Genomic DNA, 22646 nt, shown 5'->3' on the forward strand with positions numbered 1-22646 from the left:
GTGTTGGGTGTTGGGTGTTGGGCGGTCCCCGGGGATCTCTGCGCCCCAATTCCTGCGCAGCATCGAGGCCGCCGAAGGGCGCTTGCCGCTGACCCCCCCCCCCCCCCACCCTGGTTTCACTGACGTTCTAGCAGACAGCTGGTGGACCTCACCTGGGCATCTCAGGCCCTTTCTAACTTCCTGCCGTGGAAAACTTCTAGCATTTGTCGGGGCGACCAGTTAGGAGGAGTCCTTGTGGGTCTCAGATGCGTTTAACTTTTCACCCGTCCACTGCCTTCTTTAAACTTTTGCAAGCTCTGTCACAGAACATCACCCCCTCTCACCCGTTGTGTTCCCTATCAGCCTCGGGCTTTCATGTCTCATCATCTTTCAGGCTTCTCCCTTTTTCCTTTCTCCTTCTTAGGCCTGTGGAAACAGCTGTTTTGTGCTGAAGGAAAAAGTAGCTCAGCTGCTAAAGCTTCTATCTGCTGGGGAAGTGCGCCCTCCCATCCCTCAGGGGCTCTTGCAAGAGAACTCAACACCAGAAGGGCTCTGCCAGGCCCCGAGGTTGTGCTTTCAAGCACTAGCAGCCCCTCCTAGTTTATGCAAGTGGGTGCATGCTCTTTGCAAAAGCCAGGTTTCTGATCTGAGTCTTTAGATTTTCCCCTTGACCTAAGTGTTACTCCTTCGTGGATCAGTGGATTTAGTTATGGCTAGAGCTCAGTCCAGGACAATGGATTTGGATAACCAAAGGTCAAGACTTGGTCATAGCAGTGACCTATTTCATGGAGGGATGAGCAAAGGATTGGCCATTCTGCCTGTTGAATCTGAAAGCTCAGATTTGTAGTAGAGCCTAGGGAGCAGTTTGATTCGGTGAGTCGGATTACTTTGGTGCGAACCAGGCAGATTGTTTTCTCCGAGGAATGTTTTATCTGCTGAGTGTCCTGTTGGCCTGTACCAGTTGGTGCCTGTAGAAAGTGGGTCATCTCCTTCCTGCTCGCTGTTAGAATCTGTTCTGTTAAGTTGCTGTCTTGAGGGTTATGACCTGCAACCTTGCTTTTAGCAGTATGTATTTGTTAAGGCCAGGAAAGGGCACCTGAGCCAGGCCTTCTGCTTAAGGCGTGTCTCACCACATGCCAGTCCCTCTGCTTACAGGTATATCTTGTTAAATTATCTTCTCTCTTAATATTTTCTTTAATTCAAAATATCATCTGGATGTGAAAGTCTATTTTAACATCCTTTTAAGGTAATATGTTTCATTTCTGACAGATTTTAGATATCTGAAACATCATAACAGCTTCTTGGTGGTTCTCAGGATTAAAGAGGTAAATATTTTCATTATAATTAGAGTCACTGTTGCTATTAATATGTATTTTTAACTTTTGTGAAATTGCTTTCAGCTCACGGTTGGATAAAAGTCCCAACTAAAGATATTAATTCAGGTGAGCTTTATAACAAATAACAATATACTCCTTTTAGGGTTGCCTAAAAGAGCCACTGTATTTCCCACTCCAGAGGGGAAAGGGATTTCTTCTTGGTGTCCCAACTGTTTAGTTATGATTACTTGGCCTTGGGACTTGAGGCCTGATTGAACATAGCAGTCTATTACTAAAGGCTCCATCTTCATCGCCCATAGTCAGTGAAGACTGATTTTGAACGCTGGGTTTTCCAGTGTGCTCCAGTGACAGCAGACCCTGCTGGGGAGCTGCTCATGTGTACCAGGGCTCTATCATCTGGTGGGAAGACCACTTAAAAAAAAATAGAGCAAAGAAACCACTAAAGTGAACCCAAAATGGCACGATTATTATCTGTGAAATATAAGTGAAATCTGCTCTAAGAGATTTAATCCTTCTAGGGTGAGTTAGAAATGCAGTAAGGGCCGTGACCATCATCTCTTTTCACAATACTAAGGCGGGGCAGGGAGAGTTTAAGGGCACAGCCCTGAGGCAGACTAAGAAAACTCACTCCTGGAGTTTTCTTAGTTTTAGTCTTAGTTGTTAATAACGTAGATGTTATTATTATTTTTTTTAATATTTATTTATTTATTTATTTATTGGGCTGTGCTGGGTCTTAGTCGCAGCATGTGAGATCTAGTTCCGTGACCAGGGATCGAACCTGGGCCCCCTGCATTGGCAGCACAGAGTCTTAGCCACTGGACCACCAGGGAAGTCCCCATAGATGCTATTATACCCCCTAGAATGTAAGCTCCACGAGCGCTGAGGAGTTTAGTTTTCAACTGTACGTTCCTTGCTGCATCCTGGTACTTAGAAAAGTAGCATATTCTCACATACTGCAGGGATTGTTAGTTTTTATTCAGCAGGTACACACTTGCTTGGAACCATTGTACTTCCTTTCTTCTCTCTTCCTGGCATGTTTTCACTGCTCATCTGGCAGGTCTGAGCTCAAACGTTACTTAGCAACCCCACCCCATCCCATGTAGCTTTAAACATTTATTTAATAAACACTTAACGTAGCATTTAACATGCCAGGCACATCTAGACACGTTACCAATATTTAACTCACAACAGCCCTGTGGGGAAGGGTTATTCTGATTTCCATTTTACAGATGGAAATGCTGAGACACAGAAAGATTAAATAACTTGCTCAAGGTCAAACAGTTTAGGCTGCAGCCACACTCAAACCTCAGTGGCCTAGCTTCAAAGTCTATATGCTTAACCAGCGTACTGGGTTGTGTATCACGTTACCTTACTTACTCAGACAGGGTCCTATCAAGGTCTTCCTCCCATCTTTGTAAATAAAGTTTTATTAGAACACAGCCCCCTTTCCTCTAGCGTAGCTATGGCTGCTTTCCTGATAAAGGCCCTGTTGAGGAGTTGTCTCAAACACTGCCTGGCCTGCAAAGCCAAAAATATTTACTACCTGGCCCTTTCCAGGAAAAGTTTGCCAGCCCTCGGTTTATTTGATTCACAGCCTTTGTCATCATCTGCCGTTATTTATTTGATTGTTTATGTCTACTCCACTAGCTTGTAAGCTCCGTGAGAGCAGGGGTCCTTCCTGCTTTGTTCACCTCTGTATACCTAGCTCCCAACACGGTGCCTGGCAAATGACAAGTGCACAATCAATATTTGTAGACTAAAGGAACATTATTCAGTGAAATAGCGAAGTTCACTGTAACTGTGCTTAGCCCTTGAGCCTTTGGCTTTGAAAGGGTATGTCTTAATGAGGATGTTGTCAATTCGACCTTTAGGTTTGGAGGTTGCTATGTTCATGCTGCTTGTCTTTGGAGCATTGCTTCATGAAGTTCCCCTGAGTGGCCAAGACGAGGTTCCTCCCCAGGCTGATGGCATTCTGGGTGCCCCTCTGTTCAACTATGCCAGCCTCCGCCTGCCGGAAGAGCATATTCCCTTCTTTTTGCACAATAATAGGCATATTGCCATGGTCTGTAAGAAAGACTCGCATTGTCCTTATAAGGTAAATACTATTCTCTCCTTGTATATTTTTAAAAGGAAGCAATTTAGGCTGGTTCACTAGTTCCTCGTTGTAACTTGAACCTGAAAGTAGACTTCAGTCTCTTGGTTGTAACTGTGGGTCAATCAGTGTCTGTATTTCATCTAATGCTTCTTAGTGACTCAACTTTGCTAAGAATTATGTCCCACTCACAAAGGTGAGATTTTAAATCTAAATCACTAGTGAAATATATAGGCAGCCTATACTATTTGTATACTCTGTAAATGAAGTGAATTAGATTTGATGCAGAAAAGAATATCTAGTTAAAAGTAACTGGAGAATTTCACACCTCTCCTTAATCTGCACTTCAGAGGATCTCTCAGCACTTCATTTTGGTAATAACACCTCCACCTCTGTCTCCAAATAATGAAGACTATTACTGCAGCCTTCCTTCTGTTTTAGTTGTTGGAAAGGTTTCAGATTGGAGCCCGTTCAGACATCTCAGAGGCCTCAGAGATCAAAGCAGGGCATTGTGAGCCATTTCCTTTCCCATGGTGCTGGCACAGGAAGCATGCGGAGAGGCAGGGCTGGGAATCAGATCAGGACTGCTCCTGGGGCCTCGCAGAACAGCATCCTAAGCTTCCTGGCCGGCAGCAGCTGCTGTATCCCGCAAGGGCTGCAGAGCTGTGACATCTTCCGGGATCTCTGCTGATCTTGATTGATGAGTAAAGCTGCTGATCCCTTCGGTTTAGTTGTGATTCTTCTGGTGAAAGAAATTCCAATTTTTGTGACTCTCTAGGGACTGATTTTAGGATCAGTTTCCTCACTGATTTCATTAAGCTACTTCAAGAAACTCCAGTTCAGGGGAGGAGGTTAGGGGAGGGATGGAGTGGGAGGTTGCGGTCAGCAGATGTAAGCTTTTATATATAGAATGGATACATAAGGTCTTACTGTAGAGCAGAGAACCATATTCAGTATCCTATGGTAAATCATGATGGAAAATAATAAATAAAAAAAAGGTTGTGGGTATATATATATATATATATATATATATATGTATAATTGAATCACTTTGCTGTATGGCGGTAATTAATACAACACTGTAAATCAACTATATTTCATTTAAAAATTAATTAAGTTTAAAAAATGGCAGTTCAAATGATCTGTGGTAGTCTAGCTAAAACCCAGATTTTTGGTGGGAGGACAGGCCTGGTGGGGGAGGGGTTGGTGATTAAGGATAATTGTTGTTAAGAAACTTGAGACTGCTTTTTTTAGAATTTACATATTTCTATTACATGAATAAGTATTATAAAACATGAAGGTGAAAGTTATATAAAAATTTGTTTTCTTCATGGAAAAAAATCTGAGTCCTCTCTAAATGTCAGAAGAAGGTAGACAAGTCTAAACATATACCTCTTATGTTCCAGAAACACTTAGAAAATTTAAAGTACTGCTGGGGTTATGAGAAGTCCTGCAGACCAGAGTTCAGGTTTAGTTACCCTGTTTGCACCTACGTGGATATGGGATGGTAAGTTTCCGGATGGAATACCTCTTCCCCTGTACTTTGTCTACTTTCTCTGCAGTGTATGCTGAGGCTCCAATCCCCAGCTAGACTCTTGGTATTAGATAGTAATTCCTTTAGATATTAATTTGCTTACACAGTCATGAGTTCAACTTGACTGTCTCCCACTGGGACAGGAATAGCTCTCATTTCCTCTGCCAGAGAGAGAAAACAGTATGGATCACAGAAAATATTTTCCCCCAGCATATGCTAAGAAGATAAATGGATGGTTTCTCTTGGTTCTGGAGAAGAGAGTTAAGTATAATCAGTATTTCCAACACACGCAAGGTTCACGGGGTAAAGAAAATACAGTAATTAACAGTTCATTGTCTTCAGTTCCAGATGATCCTAACTTCATACCTTTCCATTTTGTATTTTTATTATAAGGGAGTAAGTCTATAAATAACTTATTTTGCTTACATCATGTGGTGAGGGATAGATTTTTAAATTATGATAGTTTACTTAAAAAAAATAATGACTGACTTCTAGCAATTTAACACTTAGAAAGAAAATTTAAGGTCCAGGAAAAGTAAAAAGATGAATATCACAGAATTTTTTGTTTTCTAACAGGACGGACACTCTTGAATCAGCCCAGGAAATATTCTGGAAGCAAGCTGACTTTGGGTATTCTGGAGAGCGGCTGGAGGAACTCCATGTGCTCTGCCAGCCGAAGGGAATGGTGGGTGTTTAACCCCTTCATAAACGAGTGTGTTTATTCAGAAACACCCGTAGTATGTATTTATTCATTTGTTAATTGGAGCATACTTGATGTACAATATTATATAAGTTACAGATATACAATATAGTGATTCACATTCACACTTTTTTTTTTTTTTTTGCGGTACGCGGGCCTCTCACTGTCGTGGCCTCTCCCGTTGCGAAGCACAGGCTCCGGACGCGCAGGCTCAGCGGCCATGGCTCACGGGCCCAGCCGCTCCGCGGCATGTGGGATCCTCCCGGACCGGGGCACGAACCCGTGTCCCCTGCATCGGCAGGCGGACTCTCAACCACTGCGCCACCAGGGAAGCCCACACAGTCACACTTTTAAAAGTTATATTCCATTTTTAGTTATTATAAAATATTGGCTATATTCCCTGTGTTGTACAAGGTATCCTTATAGCTTATTTTATACGTAATAATTTGTATCTCTTAATCCCCTACACTCATAGTGGTTAGATCATAATATAAAAACAAGATAGATGGCACTATGAAAGGAATCCCTCCCTCTCTGGTCCAGTGGCATCGGTAATACCTGCCCTGCGTATCTGCTATACTGTTTGTGAGAATCAAGCCAGCAAACATACAGAAAAGCGTTTTGCAAGCTGCAAAGTGCTAATAAACACAGCATGGTGAGGGTGTATCACGTGTCCCCAACTACTTGCAAGGGCATTTATAAAGATGTAATTTATCAACCTATCTTCTTTAGTATATGTTGGGGGGAATAATTCTAAACCCAGAAATATTTTAATTGCCTCAAACTATCTGATGTGTTTGAAAGGAGGACATGGCTTCCAACTGCTTTCAAAACTGAATAGATGCTGTATAGTGCTTTTGGAGGGTGTCACGTGAAAGAACTTCAAGCGATTCTAGCAAGGTGGCTGAACCAGAAGATGGAGGCAAGGCATTAACCTGCACTGCTGAGGGGTGTCTTTAACAGACGACGTTTTACACTTTGTTTGGAGTTTAGCTGTTCATGTGGAAAGGGCAGGGAAGGGCCCCATCTCCACCTCGCACACCTCTTCCAAGGTGGTGTGCAGAATGCTTTCCTCACCAAGATCTGCCTTGTTAGGTTTTGTGCTATGGGTATGACCCCTTACCAACTCGAGATTCCAAAACACCATTCAGGGACTTCCCTGGTGGCACAGTGGTTAAGAATCCGCCTGCCAATGCAGGGGACACGGGTTCAAACCCTGGTCCGGGAAGATCCCACATGCCACGGAGCAACTAAGCCCGTGCACCACAACTACGGAGCCTGCGCTGTAGAGCCCGCGAGCCACAACTACTGAAGTCCGTGCACCTAGAGCCCGTGCTCCGCAATGGAAGAGGCCACCTCAATGAGAAGCCTGCGCACTGCAATGAAGAGTAGCCCCTGCTCACCGCAACGAGAGAGAGCCTGCGCAGCAACGAAGACCCAATGCAGCCCAAAATAAAAATTAGTAAAAAAAAACCAAAAACAAACAAAAACTCCTTTACCTCAGTGAGTTAGAAAACATGGCTCTCACGCTGCCGTGGAGACAGAGACTCTCACAGGTTTTAAGGTTTGCAGAAAGTACCTCTAATTCAAATTGGCAAACTGCCTTTCCTGCCTTGCATTTTAATGACTCTGACGGGTGCATTCTTCCTTGTTTCCTTTGGCTGGTCTTTGGAAAATGCTTTTTCACATAGCTGTGGGGTTAGTGAGGGTTCTGAGTGCATTATTTTTTTTCCAGGAGGGTGAAATGAACCACAAATACAGCTGCTGACTCTCTAAAGTTTGAAGGTGATAGAACATTTAAGCGTGCGTCGTAGTAACCTAAAAGTGTGCAAATTGGTAAAAGTATGCTTGGCCAGTGTCTGCCGGGGAAAACAAGTGGTCTTCGGGAAGCACTTTTCATCACATCGTGTGGTTGGAACCTGAAGGCAACATGCTGTCAGCATGATGTCAGACAAGTCCGGTCTGTCCTGGAATTGTTAATAATCGCAGTTATTTTTTTCTTATTTCTCAACCTTATTTCAGAATGACTCAAGTCTAGTGTGTTCCCGTTACCTTCAGTACTGCAGAGCGACCAATCTCTACCTTGATTTAAGAAACATCAAGAGAAACCACGACAGGTACTTCAGTGGGAGATGTTAAAATCTAAGGGAAATCCTGAAATATTTGCAGTTTCAGGATTTGCAAGCCTTGGATTTGCTTCCTAATAATATGGTGATGAGGTTGGGGAATGGGGGAGGGGATGAATGACCCACATTGGTCATAATGAGTTGATCATTATGAAACTGGGTGATGGGTACATTAGATTCCTTATACCATTTTGCTACTTTTGTGTATGTTTGAAATATTCTATTATAAAGAGTTAACTTCTAATGAAAAACTGATTTTGGAAATTGGCAAACCACTTTAGTTACAACCCACGTGTCAGAGTCATGAAAAAATTTTCCAAACTTAACTTAATTTTTTGTTGTACACCAGATTTAAGGAAGATTTTTTCCAGAGCGGGGAAATTGGAGGACACTGTAAACTTGACATTCGTACGTTGATGTCTCAAGGCCAGCGCAAAAGCCCTTTGCAGTCTTGGTAAGATTTTTTTTTTTGGAAAATATGTTTCTGAAATATTTGTCTTCTCAAATGGAAAATGTTACTCTATTACTCTATTTGTAGATAATTTGGCCTGAGCTTCTGGGGAGTGGTGGCTCCAGAGTGAATCATCAGTTGTATCCGAATTAAATATATATTTATAAAATATTCGGAAGTATGATATAGTACTTACTATTTGCTAATGAAAGAAAAAAGTTCAAAACTGAATTTTTTTAACTCATAATTTCTGCATGTGTTTTGGGAAACATTTTTAAAAAACATACATTTACTGAAGTACATACCAAGCATATAGAGAAATGTACAGTTTGGATTATGAAAAAGTGAACCTACTTGAGTAACTCTTGCCTGGGTCAAAAATAGACCATCATCCACCCAGGTTCCCTTCCAGACACAACCTCCATCCTCCTTTCCAAAGTTAAACACTACCCTGACTTTAAGCACCTTTGAGAAGCTTTTTGATTGGAGAACACATTTTGATTTAAAACATTTTGAATACTTAACTAGTTCTATCAAGAAATTTACCATCTTTAGATATTAAAGAATTAGGGTACTTTAAAAGCTTTTTATTTTAAGATAACTTGAGATTTGTAGACATTTAAAAATAGTTTAAAGATGGTACAAGAAGTTTAAAAAGGGGCTTCCCTGGTGGCGCAGTGGTTGAGAGTCCGCCTGCCGATGCAGGGGACACGGGTTTGTGCCCCAGTCCGGGAGGATCCCACATGCCGCGGAGTGGCTGGGCCCGTGAGCCATGGCCGCTGAGCCTGCGCGTCCGGAGCCTGTGCTCCGCAACGGGAGAGGCCACAACAGTGAGAGGCCCGTGCACCGCAAAAAACAAAAACAAGAAGTTTAAAAATAGTACAAGGAGTTTCCATTGTACCCTTACCACAGCTTCCTCTAATGATAACATCTTACATAACCATAGCACAATGATGCAAACCAGGAAATTGACATTGGTACAATATTATTAACTAAACACATTTGGATTTCATCAATGCTTACATGCATTCTTTATTTTTTAGGGGGATGTATAGCTCTATAAAATTTGTATCATATGCTTAGGTACATGTAACCACTATTACAATCATGCTACAGAACTGTTCTGTCATCCTAGAAATTGTCATGCTCTCCTTTACCGTCACACAGGACACTCATATAATGTTCATTTTTTTCTTTTTATTGAGGTATTGTTGATGTACAATATTATGTAAGTTTCAGGTATGTAACATAGGGATTCACAGTTTTTAAAGGTTATGCTCCATTCATAGGTACTATAAAATATTGGCTGTATTCCCTCTGTTGTACAATATATCCTTGTAGCTTATTTATTTTATACCTAATTGTTTGAACCTCTTAGGCTGTATTCCCTCTGTTGTACAATATATCCTTGTAGCTTATTTATTTTATACCTAATTGTATGGACCTCTTAATCCCCTACCCCTGTCTTGCCCCTCCGCAATTCCCTCTCCCCATTGGTAACTGCTGCACCAGTTTACGTTCCCGGCAATGGTGTATGAGGGTTCCCTTTGCTCCAGATCCTTGCCAACATTTGTTATTTGTGTTTTTTTGGTGATAGCTATTCTGACAGGTGTGGTTTTGATTTGCATTTCCCTAATGATTAGCGATGTTGAGCATCTTTTCATGTGCCTGTTGGCTCTCTGCATGTCTTCTTTGGAAAAATGTCTACTCAGTTCTTTTGCCCATCTTTTAATGGAGTTGTTTGTTTTTTTGATGTTGAATTGTATGAGCTCTTTACATATTTTGGATATTAACCTCTTATCTGTCATATCATTTGCAAATATAGTCTCCCATTCTGTAGGTTGTCTTTTCATTTCGTCAACTGTTTCCTTTGCTTACAACTACTTTTAAGTTTACTTAGGTCCTGGGACTTCCCTGGTAGCCCAGTGGTTAAGACTCCATGCTTCCACTGCAGGGGATACGGGTTTGATTCCTGGTCAGGGAACTAAGTTCCCACATGCCGCACCACTTGGAGTGGCCAAAAAAAAAAAAAAAAGTTTACTTAGGTCCTATTTGTTTATTTTTGCTTTTATTTCCTTTGCTTTAGGAAACAGATCAAAAAAAATATTGCTATGATTTATGTCAAAGAGAGTTCATTTTTGAGGTCAAACATTCATGCTAGGACTTCCCTGGTGGCGCAGTGGTTGGGAGTCCGCCTGCCGATGCAGGGGACACGGGTTCGTGCCCCGGTCCGGGAAGATCCCACATGCCGCGGAGCGGCTGGGCCCGTGAGCCATGGCTGCTGAGCCTGTGCGTCCGCAACGGGAGAGGCCACAACAGTGAGAGGCCTGCGTACTGCAAAAAACAAAACAAAAACATTCATGCTAAGTAAGCCATTCAGGATAACAGTCGATCATTATACCCTCTGCAAAGCAGGATCTTACTTGACTTAACAGACTTTTGCAGTAGGAGTTCCTGTTTTCTCATGGGTGTTTTGATTCCTAGCACACTTTGATATCTGAGATCCAAAATAAATGTTTGATATTTGCTTCCCGCTACCTTTTGATATCATGATAGCTCCCTAGGGTGTATTTGTATTCGTTATTGCTGTGTAATAAATTACTCAGACGTTTAGCAGCTTAAAACGATAAACATTTATTATCTCACGAAGTTTCTGATAGCCAGGATTTGGAGGCAGCTTAGCCGGGTGGCTGTGGCCAGGGTCTCCGAGGAGGCTGCAGTCAAGCTCTTGACCAGGGCTGTGGCCCTCTCTAGGCTCCGCTGGGCCTGCAGAATCTGCTTCCTAAGCTCGCATGTCATCTGTGGGTTTTCTTGTCTGGCTGTTGGCCAGAGGTGTCATTTCTTTACCATATGCACCTCTCCGTAGGGCTACTGACAGCATGGCAGCCAGCTTCCCCAAGAGCATGTTGTCTGAGAAAGAGAGAGAGCGAGAGGGAAAAAGAGAGAGAGAGAGAGAGAGAGAGAGAGAGAGAGAGAGAGCACAAGCATGTCCCAAGATGGAGGCCTCGATCTTTGTATATCCTAATCTAGGAAGTGACCACCATCACTTCTGCCATATTCTGCTCATTAGAAGTGAATCACTAGGGCTGCCCTGATGGCGCAGTGGTTAAGAATCCACCTGCCAATACAGGGGACATGGGTTCAAGCCCTGGTCTGGGAAGATGCCACATGCCGCGGAGCAACTAAGCCCGTGCGCCGCAACTACTGAGCCTGCGCTCTAGAGTTCGCGAGCCACAACTACTGAGCCTACGAGCCACGACTACTGAAGCCCGCGCGCCTAGAGCCTGTGCTCTGCAACAAGAGGAGCCGCCACATGAGAAGTCTGTGCACCGCAACAGAGAGTAGCCCCCACTCGCCACAACTAGAGAAAGCCCGTGAGCAGCAGCAACAAAGACCCAGTGCAGCCAAAAATAAATAAATTAAAAAAAAAAAAAAGAAGTGAATCACTAAGTCCAACTCACCCGCCAGGGGAGGATATTCATCTCTACCTCCTGAAGGAAGAAGTATCACAGAATTTGTGGACCTGATTTTGAAGCCACTACAATAAATATTTCAGCATTATGTGTGTTTTAAAAGGCTCTATTTGATATTGGTCTTACCTCAGACATGGTCTCAAAGATGGAAGAGTTACAGCAATCTTTAGGTTAACTTGTGATTGTCTTCTTTTGTATGAAAGAAAATTGTACCAAGTGGCTTCCAAAGTTGTTTTCCGAGAAACAGACTTTCCTTTCCTCTGGGAAGCACAGCAGTCTGCTGTTTTTCCTAGGCACTTGGTAATTCTAGGAATGCCATGTTTCTCAGAATCCAAGAAAGTTCTCTGGGTCAGTGTTACTTCTGAGCCTCGTCAGACCGCAAGAAACCTTTTTAAATCTTCCCACTTTACTGGTAGAGTTTTTTGGTCAACTCTAGGTGTAAATGTTTTCTTTGTCAGCAAAGTTCCCGGTTGGTCTTGCACATTAGGCTGAAATTTAAAATCGTTTTTGCTTTTAGTCTCAACATTAAGATTGATATCAAGTTGCATAAATGTTAGTAAGCTTGAGAATTCCACATGTCTTTATAAGAGTGTTTTCTAGAAATAAAATCTGCTTAATGAAAAGATCCTAAGTTACAAGGTTTCAGTAGGAAGTCCAGGAGGATCCCTTTGAAAGTATCTCTTGATTCTTAATTCCAGGTTTGCTGAGCTACAAAGCTATACGCAGCTCAACTTCAGACCAGTAGAAGATGCTAAGTGTGACATTGTTATTGAGAAACCAACCTACTTCATGAAATTAGATGCAGGTGAGAAGTTAATTTGTCTGTTATGTATTTATTGGTTAATGTGGTTTTGTTCCTTTTTTTGATATATATATTCCTATAATTTGGGGGCAAGCAATGTGACATTAAACAATAGATTTGCTTTTTGCTTTCTTCTTGTGAAGAAGTGAACTAATTTGAACTTCCCACTGTTTTATATTTTTGGCATGCTAGAAGAAACTTTCACATTGATATCAAATGACTCAATCAAAATCAAAAGATGAGAGGAGAAAGACTGGGTACCCCTTTTGTAACTACATTTACCTCATGTGGTTTCTTTAATCGCTCGATTTAGCTGGTGCTTCAGTAGAACTCTTTAAAAATTAAAAGCCATGTATATAGTGCAGGTGGGAAAGGAAGGCCCATGACCTCTTCTGGCAAACTTTCTGGTATCATCTCCATGACTAAAGTTAACTTAAAATTCTTTTGGAAGTTAGCTCTGCCATATATTCTTTTTTTTTTTTTTGCGGTATGCGGGCATCTCACTGTTGTGGCCTCTCCCGTTGCGGAGCACAGGCTCCGGATGCGCAGGCTCAGCGACCATGGCTCACGGGCCCAGCCGCTCCGCGGCATGTGGGATCCTCCCGGACCAGGGCACGAACCCGTGTCCCCTGCGTCAGCAGGCGGACTCTCAACCACTGCGCCACCAGGGAAGCCCTGCCATATATTCTTGAAAAAAAAAGTTAAAATTATTTTCCTACTTAAGTTTATAGCTTCTCATTCTCCACATGCAAGCGCAGCTTATGCTCTGTGAACTCATTGCCCTCGAGGGGAGCAACACAAATCGTACTCCGTTATCTCTCTCATTACAAGAGATGGAGGTTTCTATGCCACACCACATCCAAATTCATGAGAGGCTGGGCTCAAGGTGAAATACAGAGAGCCGCCTGTCACAAATATTTCAGAATTCCTCTAATTTATTGATCATATTTTTAATGTGCTCTGCCTTCTGAAGTCCTAAGTGATATATTCCAAAGTATGAGGTTCAGAAATCAGACAAGTTTAGGTTTTGGAAATGAGAGCAGGTAAAACTGCTGTGTTCAAGGTCCTGACTCAGTTTTAAAATATGCAGATTAAAATGGGGCAAAGAAAACACTGATCTGCCTGAAAATGGGTTGAACATGTGCGAACAGTTAAATTTATGTAGCTACTTATGCAATAAAGGATGTAAAGTGGGAACAATAGGCCAGGGTAGACATGTGTCATTTCTTTCCTATATTCATAACTCTGCCTTTTTCTTCTGCCTTATGCTGTCATGCAGTGTTGCTTTTCATATTAACTCTTACCTTGAGAGAATGAGTATTCCGCAGAACAAGACTCGTTTGGGGCCCATTTCTTGAGGACAGAGCCTGTGTTTTCTCCCTCTTTTATAAATCCTCCTGCTACCAAGTGCTATCTTGTGCATTCAGCATCCTTCAATAAATGTTATAAACTTGCTGAACGATTCATGAGACAGCTAAAGTGTGCTGTGTGCTAACCTGGGAAAAGGGGATGGGTCGCCGTAGAACTTTCTTTTTCTTATTTATTTGAAAATATGTCTTTGGCAAGATTTTTCTGGGTGAAAGAGAAAAGTCCCTCTAAACATTCATCTAAGATACCAGTCTACAAAGAATGGAGTATTATTTTCCTTTTTCTTGTCCTTGTTGAGATATAATTGACATCCAGCACTTTATACGTTAAAGGTGTGTAGTATAATGACCTGACTTTCATAAATGGAGTCCTTTTTACTCTTATTTTCTGGCACACAACGTTATTATTCGCTCTAGGCATGAAGTCAGAATATTTTATGATTTCTGCTTTTGAGAGTCACTGTTTTTCTTTTAATCAACATTTTCCCTTCTTTAAAGTGCATATTTTAAATGTTAGTTCTTGGAATTTTATCCCATTTAGATTTGTACATTTCCAGGTTGAATACTGGGTCCTCCATACCTAAGTGGAGAGGGAAAGAGAAAGGGGAGAGAGAGAGGGCGGAAGACAGAGAGAGAGAGAGAGAGAGAGAGAGAAAGAGAGAGAGAGAGATTGAGAAAATGTTCAGTTTCTTATGAATGCTGGACTTAGGAACTTAAAAATAGCATCACTGCCCTCTCCCTTCCTCTGACCCAGCAGGATCCAGCTGGTCTTCGCTAAGTTTTCACTTTGTGCCAGGCGCTGGGCTGGGTACTTTAGGTACATTACCTAAAAGCTGGCACCTAAGTATATTGATTTCCTATTTCTGGTAGGAAAGCTCAAGCTTTGGAATTTACAAACTTGCCTGAGTACTTGCTCATAATTCGACTCAGTTCTTCTGACTCCAGAGTTTATGCTCTTTTAATTAGGACCTGAGACATTCGGCTCTTTTCAATGATAGTTTGTTAATGTTTTCCCGAGAAGCAATATAAGTAGTGATTAAATAGGAGAAAAAGAGACAGGAATGAAAAATACCAAAACGTTAATAGTGCCATCGTTGTCAATACTTCCATGATGACCAGGTGTCAATTGATTTAAAAACAATAAATGATCATAAACATAGTGATTAATCTTCACGGTTCTATAGTTCTACCCCATATTGAGTTAAATAGGCTTCTGTTGTTTTTTCTGGGAACGTAATGATCATTTGTTTCTTAGCGTATATGGGAAACTTTATTCCTAATTTCCAATTTGAAAGTGAATTTTTGAACACAGTCAGTCTGTCAACTGAGAACTTCCTGTGTGCTGATCATTTTAGGTTCGGAAAAAGTCTTAATTTTCCCCCCACCGGTTCCAGCTACAAGTCTATCATACCATAAGTAGATGGGGTAGAATAAAAATTGTGTACTCATTTGTTCTTTGGGGTTAATTAACATGGATTTCTTTTTCCCAATCCTAGGTGTTAACATGTATCACCACTTCTGTGATTTCATCAATCTTTATATTACTCAGCACATTAATAATTCCTTCAGCACAGATGTGCACGTTGTGATGTGGGACACAGTAAGTAAAAACAGGCTCCCTGCTTCAGCGCTGTCTTTGCCTTGCTTAATACCTGTGTGACTCTGATCTTGTGTAGTGGAATTTTCTAAGACACACACATTTACATATACTCACGTACAGACATACATCCATGTGTGCGCAGTTGTGTGTGAACGCCTCTGTGTGGCTGAATTTACATGTAGGTATAATATATGGGCAGATTCAGGTGTATGCATATACCTTTATTCCTGGAATTTTAGAATGAGGTTGTAGAAGATTTCTTTCCCCCTTTGGGCAGGCGGAGCTCAAGTTTCCTCTGAGATGGGCGTAAATGACTGTCATTCACTTAACCTCCGTGACTCCCCGCATGACCCATGAGAGGAGAGCTTGCCTCTGTTTACAGTTTGGCCTCTTGTAATTACCATCCGTTTTGCTTCATTGCAGCTTCCTTGTTAGTTCCTGCTTTATGCCAGGTTGTGCCATGTGTATCTGCACATAGATACACATGTTGAATCCCACCTGCTGTGGGCTTATTTGTTTTTAGCACAGTCTTTCCTTCCTTCCTCTCTCTCTTTGCCTGCCTTTCCCCTGCTTTTCCCTAGAGCTGGCCCCTCCACCGTCCCAGGTAGCCCCAGGGAGCTGCCCCAGTGCCCTCACAGGGGTTACTGCAGTGTCGTTCTGAGGCTGAAGCGCACCGTGTGCGAACAGTCACAATGCCTGGTCCACAGCACATGGGCTCTGAGTGTGAACCATGACAGCGACAGTGGGCAGGAGAACACGTGGTGTATAGTGTACACGAAAAAGGCTGCCTAACCTGGGCAGTGAGAACACCCACGGAGAACTCACCTCAGGGTCAGCCAGACATTCCAACACCCAGGGTGCTTATAGGCCCCCTTCTTGTCCTGAGTCTGTTCGGAAGGCTAGTGCAGGGCAACCATGGCTTGCTGGCAGGGCAGCATCAGACATTGCTTCCGGGGAGTCCTAGCAGCCCACATAGCACAGTTCAGATGCAAGGAGACGGGATCCACCTGGGGCAGGTATAGATCCCATGGGGGCCAATATCTTCTGGAACAACTGCGTTGGCCAAGCCCCCAGGATCCTGAGAGACACAACCAGTTACAGGAGTCCTTGTACTCTTTCCCAGTCCACATGCAGTGGACCCATCGGGGGTCTTTTATAATTATAAACAGTGCTACCTAGAGCATAGGGGAGACGCACTGTCTTGTCTCCAGAGAGCAGAGCTAGAGCATCAACTGAACGCCAGGTTCTTGTGCAGAAGGGCAACTGATTTTGCTAATGCTCGTTTTGCTGGTAGGAGGCTGGTAGCAGAGCTGTGTGGAGAGGTTTTCATGACCATGGCTCCCTAGGCCTGTAGTAGTTTGACTTCATGTCTGATTGATGGGAATGGGTTCTGATATTCCTGACATGCTAACGCTCCCTTTTAGTCTCCTTCTTTGTACGGATTTGCGTTTCCCTCTTGTGTTCCAGTTTTGCTGCCACCTCAGTTCCATTTCTTGGCAATGTTTCAGGGAGCAAAGGGATCAGGAGTTCCTTTCCTTTCCTCTTTTTGCGTAAGACTGTGGCTTCCAGGCCACGTTACCAGCTATGGGCAGCTCTCATTTAATGCGCACAACCCTCCGTGGACGAGGGTTTTTGTTCCTTTGTTTTACAGATGAGGAAGCTGAGTGGCAGGCCGTGTCTCTAGGATGACACAGTCAGCCAGGGGTTGAGACAAGGGTGCCCGTCCAGGCAGTCTGCCCCCAGACCTGTGCCCTGCAGCCACAGTGCTGTATCGCCTCCCTGTCCTTCCCTGCAGAACTTGTTAAGTTGATGGAAAGTTTTCCAGAAGCTTCCTTGTATCTTGTTGCATGCTTTTCCGTGGCTTCCTCTAGTGGATTGAGTTAAACCGAGCCAGCTTCTACAAACTCCCCCTTCTTGGTGCCTGCTGGGGTGGAGTGAAGAGAACGCATGGCCACCACAGGGCTCCCTGGTTGCTCAGTTTACTGGGTGTGTGATGTTAGTGCAGCCTGACCTCGACTGCCCTGCACGTGCAGGATGCTTTTAGCCGAGCAGGTTGGCCTGCCTGGTGTGACCTCCCTCCTCTGCCCCTCTCTGTGCGTCCATTTTAAACCTGTTTTCTTGGTCAGAGAGGCCTTTGCTAGTTGCTCAGTCAGGGTCTCAGGACAGGCGAGGGCCAGTTTGTTCCAGAACTGAGGCCCACAGAATCCTGTAGGTTGGATGGGGATGGTGGTGAGGTGTTGTGTGGCCGCCGACCGGTTCTCTTTGTCTGGTGAGGCACTGAAGGAAGCAACCCTGCCTCCCGGAGGCTGACGGTGCTTCAAAACCCCCACGGTGGACGGTGTTGCCACAGAACCAGTCCTGGAGGCCTCGGACGAGCTGTGCGCCCAGGGGAAGAGCAGGGAGGTGGCAGTGGCCGCAGGTCAGACCCTAGTGACATTTTATGAACTGTCCCAAAAGGAAGCCTCTGAGGCCTCCCCCTCTCGTCCACAGAAAGCTCAGCAGTCTGGCTGCCCTTCAGGCACGTGGCTTCCTCGGCAGGATTAGGCAGGGCCTCCACCCTCGAGCCATATGCAATGAGGGACACTCCTGCAGACGCATTTCTGGGCACAGCAGGCTTGCACACAAAGAACAGTAGTATAGCTTTATTATTGCCATTTTTAATTATGCAAGTAAGACCAGGTTATAATGAGTTCAAACAACACAGATGTATGTAAAGTTAAAAAAAAATTCTCCTTTGTCTTCTCCAATTCCATTTCCCTTGAAGGTAACTGCGGTTAACGTGTGAGAGTCCCTTGGGAGACTTTATTTTAATAAGTGTAAATATATCCTTTTACAACATTTAGGTAAGGATTTATATAAGGATATATATATACTATGTGAAATTTGTATAAGGATATGTTTATATCCTTATAGAAAATAAAATGTGTTCTCTTATGTTGGTAACTTAATATTATATGGTGGGCGTCTTTCCAAGTCAGCACATGTAGGATTATCATTTCTTTAGTGGTTGCATGCTATTCCATTTGCTGGATGTCATGGATGTTTGCTGGAAGCCTTAATGTGTGTATTTACCTCTGTCCCCACCCTGATCACATTTAATTTGTTTCCAGTTCTTTGCTCTTTACGGAAATGCTGTCCTGAACATCCTTTTCATATACATATGTCTTTACATAGTCATCCTAGCGTTTCTGCAGGGCAGATTCCTATAACTGGCATTTCTAAGTCATAGGCTGTTCAAGTTTGAGATGTACACAACAGGAAATTTTATGTCATCTTTAAGAATATCCAGATATTCTTCATTGTAAGACTGGGAAACCCGTCCTTCGCCTGTGGCAGATAATTTGAATTTCAGGGGCTTCTAGAGAAGAAGCTTCTAGAGGTGGTTATTACTGAATACTACATGATTTCTCTGAAAAGGGACCAGTCAGGATTACTTTATTTTATTATTAAATTTTCCTTTCAAAGGTATCTTATTTTATCCCAAGTATTTTTTTCTCAGGAAACTGTCTAGAATCACTTCTTTTAATTGTCCTTTATTTATTATTGAACCAAAACTGGGATATTCAATTTTTGATGGTGTTGAGAAGGGCCTTTATTAGAACAGCACTGGAGAAACATCGAAGGAAAGAATTTTTATTTTTTATCACCACATCTAACAGTTCTCAATAACTTTGAAATAACTCTAATATGTGCAACATAAAATTTTCAAAATCTGAAAAAAAAGAATGCTGTAAAGGTAAAAAGACATGAACATAATGAATGCCATGTATAACCAACTGTAGACCTTGAATGTAACCCTACAATACGTATTTCTTACTTCTTTCGGCTGAATTTTTCCATCTAAGTTCTACCATTTCGAAATAAATGGACCTCCTTCCTTCAGCTGATGGAGCACGTAATTAATTTCTACTTTTCAGAAATGAAATGCGTTTGGTAAATGTGCCAGAAAAAACTGATTCTCATCGAAAGGCAACTGCCATGTAGAGGTTACAAGCATGGAGTCTGGAACCAAAGAGACTGGATTTAATCCCAGCCCTGTAAACGCAGCAGTTCTACAGTTGAGGCAAATTACTTAAACTTTGTCTCAGTTTCCTCATCTTTAAAATGGGGATAATGGTATTCCCTCGCTCATTAAGTTAGTGGGGTGGTTTAATGTGTTAATAATGTCAAGTTCTTAGAACAGTGCCTGAGATGTAGGAAGTATGCAGGATACTATTAATGTTATTATTATTGGGACTTCCCTGGTGGCACAGTGGTTAAGAATCCGCCTGCCAATGCAGGGGACACGGGTTCGAGCACTGGTCTGGGAAGATCCCACATGCCGTGGAACTACAAAGCCCCTGCGCCACAACTACTGAGCCCATGTGCCACAACTACTGAAGCCCGCGTGCCTAGAGCCCGTGATCCGCAACAAGAGAAGCCACCACAATGAGAAGCCCACGCACCGCAACGAAGAGTAGCCCCTGCTTGCTGCAACTAGAGAAAGCCCATGTGCAGCAATGAAAACCCAACGCAGCCAATAAATAAATAAATAAATAAAATTTAAAAGTATATTAGTATTACTCGTTAATGTCAATGGGGAATTATGTTATTCATTAATCAATAGGGACATCATTTCCTAGAGTTACATTCATTATGTTTTTTTTTTTTTTTTTTTTTTTTTTAAACATCTTTATTGGGGTATAATTGCTTTACAATATATGTTTTTTTAAAAAATAAACTTACAAAGGGTCTAATCAGTTTTTTTTCTATTAATTAATTAATTTATTTCTGGCTGTGTTGGCTCTTCGTTTCTGTGCGAGGGCTTTGTCTAGTTGTGGCAAGCTGGGGCCACTCTTCATCACGGTGCGCGCGCCTCTCACTTATCGTGGCGTCTCTTGTTGCGGAGCACAGGCTCCAGACGCACAGGCTCAGTAGTTGTGGCTCACGGGCCTAGTTGCTCCGCAGCATGTGGGATCTTCCCAGACCAGGGCTCGAGCCCATGTCCCCTGCATTGGCAGGCAGATTCTCAACCACTGCGCCACCAGGGAAGCCCCCATTATGTTTTTAATGTTAAAACTTTCAAGGCATTTTCTTGCTCTCAGATTTCTTTCCAAAAGTGTATTCTGTCTGCTCTGATGGGTTTTGCTCCCTGAGCATATCACAGGGTGTACAAAAGGTGGTGTACATATGTGTTGTGTGTATCTGTGATTTGGATAGAAAATTCACGGGGGAAAACCCCCCACAATGACTGCAATTTTAAGGACATGAGAATAAAAAGGGCTGGGATGGAAAGCTAAGATTATAATTGTGGTGATTATTTCTGATGATACTACATCAGATTAGGGACTTGCTCAGGCCCAAGATGAAAATCCATTTTTTTTCTATGGGTTTTATGAGCTTATTTTGGATTGCTGGTTCTTAATACTAAGAAGCTAATTCAGGTATTTTCTCACATTTTTGAAAAGCCAAGTTTAGCCAAATTCCCTAACTTACTTTGTTTCCATTTTCAGAGCTCCTACGGATATGGTGACCTGTTCTCCGATACATGGAAAGCATTTACTGATTATGATGTTATACATTTGAAAACTTATGATTCCAAAAGGGTACTGGAAACTTTACTGAAATGTCTGTAAATAACTGTCATTACAGATGACTCACTCATCAGATATTTAATCTGAGTTTCTATGAGCTATTACCATTGATTTCTAACTCAGTTTCATTTGTAATAACTAGAATCATCATGGTTATTAACCACGTAGCTTTTAAAACCTTTTGTTCATAGCTTTTTCAGGAATATGAATTTCAGTTGAGTGAAATAATTGGCTATGCAAAATATTTTGATGCAAAACAGAGATTAATTAAATTATTTTCTGTAATTATTCGTGCTGTTTTGGTGTGAAGGGTGCAAACTGTGTTCTCTTACCTTTTAAAATATCTTCATCCTTAGATATGTTTTAAAGAAGCTATTTTTTCCTTACTCCCCCGGATGAGATACGGGCTGTTCTATAATACCCCTCTGGTAAGCATGTCATCTGTGGTTAACATTCCTATTCAGAGAATTTATTCTTCATGGATTTTAAGATAACACTTACATACAACTTGAGAACATCTTAAATAGTAATGCAGATATTATTCATTGTAATAGGAAATATTTTTTTATTTTAGATATCTGGCTGTCAAAATACCGGATTATTCCGGGCATTTTCTCAGCATGTACTACACAGACTGAACATCACACAAGAGGGTCCCAAGGTAATGACTACATTATGGGTTCTGAGGTGGTCTTGACTTTTCATCCCGAATAAAAATCAATACCAGCTTTGCAGAAAAAGGAGATCATCAGCAGACAGTGTTTTCTGGGTTGTTTTCTGACCTGGAGTGATTTGAAAGCAGATGTCAACAACCGAGAAAATTTCGATAAACTAAAGATAGTGGAAGAATGTGTTTTTTTCTCTTTTTCTTTGCCTTTTCTTTTCCCTGTATCTCTCCATCCTTCCTCAAACCCCTACCCAGCCCACATAAACTCTGCCCCCAAATCCACCCAACCAACCAAAAAGAAGTAATATGATGAACGGCTTTTGCCTTCTGTGGCTAAAGTGGATGCATTTTTATCCCCTGAGAGAACTGTGAAGAAATCAGGCTAAAAAAAAAAAAAGTTTCATAAAGGTGTCCTTATTGAGTTTCATCTCTCGGTGAAAATCACATTTTAAGTTCATCTGTTCATTTATCTGTCCGGGCATACGCAGCATTATTTTGCCTTTTCCACAGGATGGAAAAATTCGAGTCACCATTCTCGCACGGAGCACAGAATACCGGAAAATCCTCAACCAAAATGAGGTTAGTTTTGGGGATGCATTTTTAATAGCGTCATATTGAATTTCACTTCCTATGACTGATGCGCTTTATTTTTTTCACATCATACTAAATGCTTTGATTTGAAATTATTAGCTTTTAGAAAAGTCTGATGGCTGTGCCCAGTTTATTTATTGGATTTCTACTGCAAGTCATCAAACCATCCACTGCTGAATGAGCTTTGCCTCACTGTCGACGTTCATCGCACCACCTCAGTGTGGAAACAGAGACAAAACTGGCTGAGTCCTGCCTTTGCTGCCATGGATTGCCAAATTTTTTGTCTCTGGGCAAACTAGCAGCAAAACAATGGGAGAGTCTCTTTGGGGAGATGGCTGATGGACTGTGGCAGGA

The 22646-nt window shown here is 42.3% G+C and overlaps 1 protein-coding gene across 1 annotated transcript in view; it reads left to right on the forward strand.

The window, feature by feature from the left end:
• The window catches only part of EOGT (EGF domain specific O-linked N-acetylglucosamine transferase), a 34999-nt gene continuing 12353 nt past the window's right edge, over positions 1-22646 (forward strand). The window contains 13 exon segments of the mRNA XM_032649026.1: positions 1-218; positions 1249-1304; positions 3188-3411; positions 4815-4915; positions 5519-5627; positions 7665-7759; positions 8118-8222; positions 12391-12497; positions 15358-15461; positions 20954-21046; positions 21391-21462; positions 21609-21695; positions 22212-22280. Coding sequence (XP_032504917.1) covers positions 3202-3411; positions 4815-4915; positions 5519-5627; positions 7665-7759; positions 8118-8222; positions 12391-12497; positions 15358-15461; positions 20954-21046; positions 21391-21462; positions 21609-21695; positions 22212-22280 — 1152 coding nt within the window. The 5' untranslated portion in view covers positions 1-218; positions 1249-1304; positions 3188-3201.

This window comes from Phocoena sinus, chromosome 11, assembly GCF_008692025.1.
Source record: "Phocoena sinus isolate mPhoSin1 chromosome 11, mPhoSin1.pri, whole genome shotgun sequence".
Lineage (NCBI taxonomy): Eukaryota > Metazoa > Chordata > Mammalia > Artiodactyla > Phocoenidae > Phocoena > Phocoena sinus.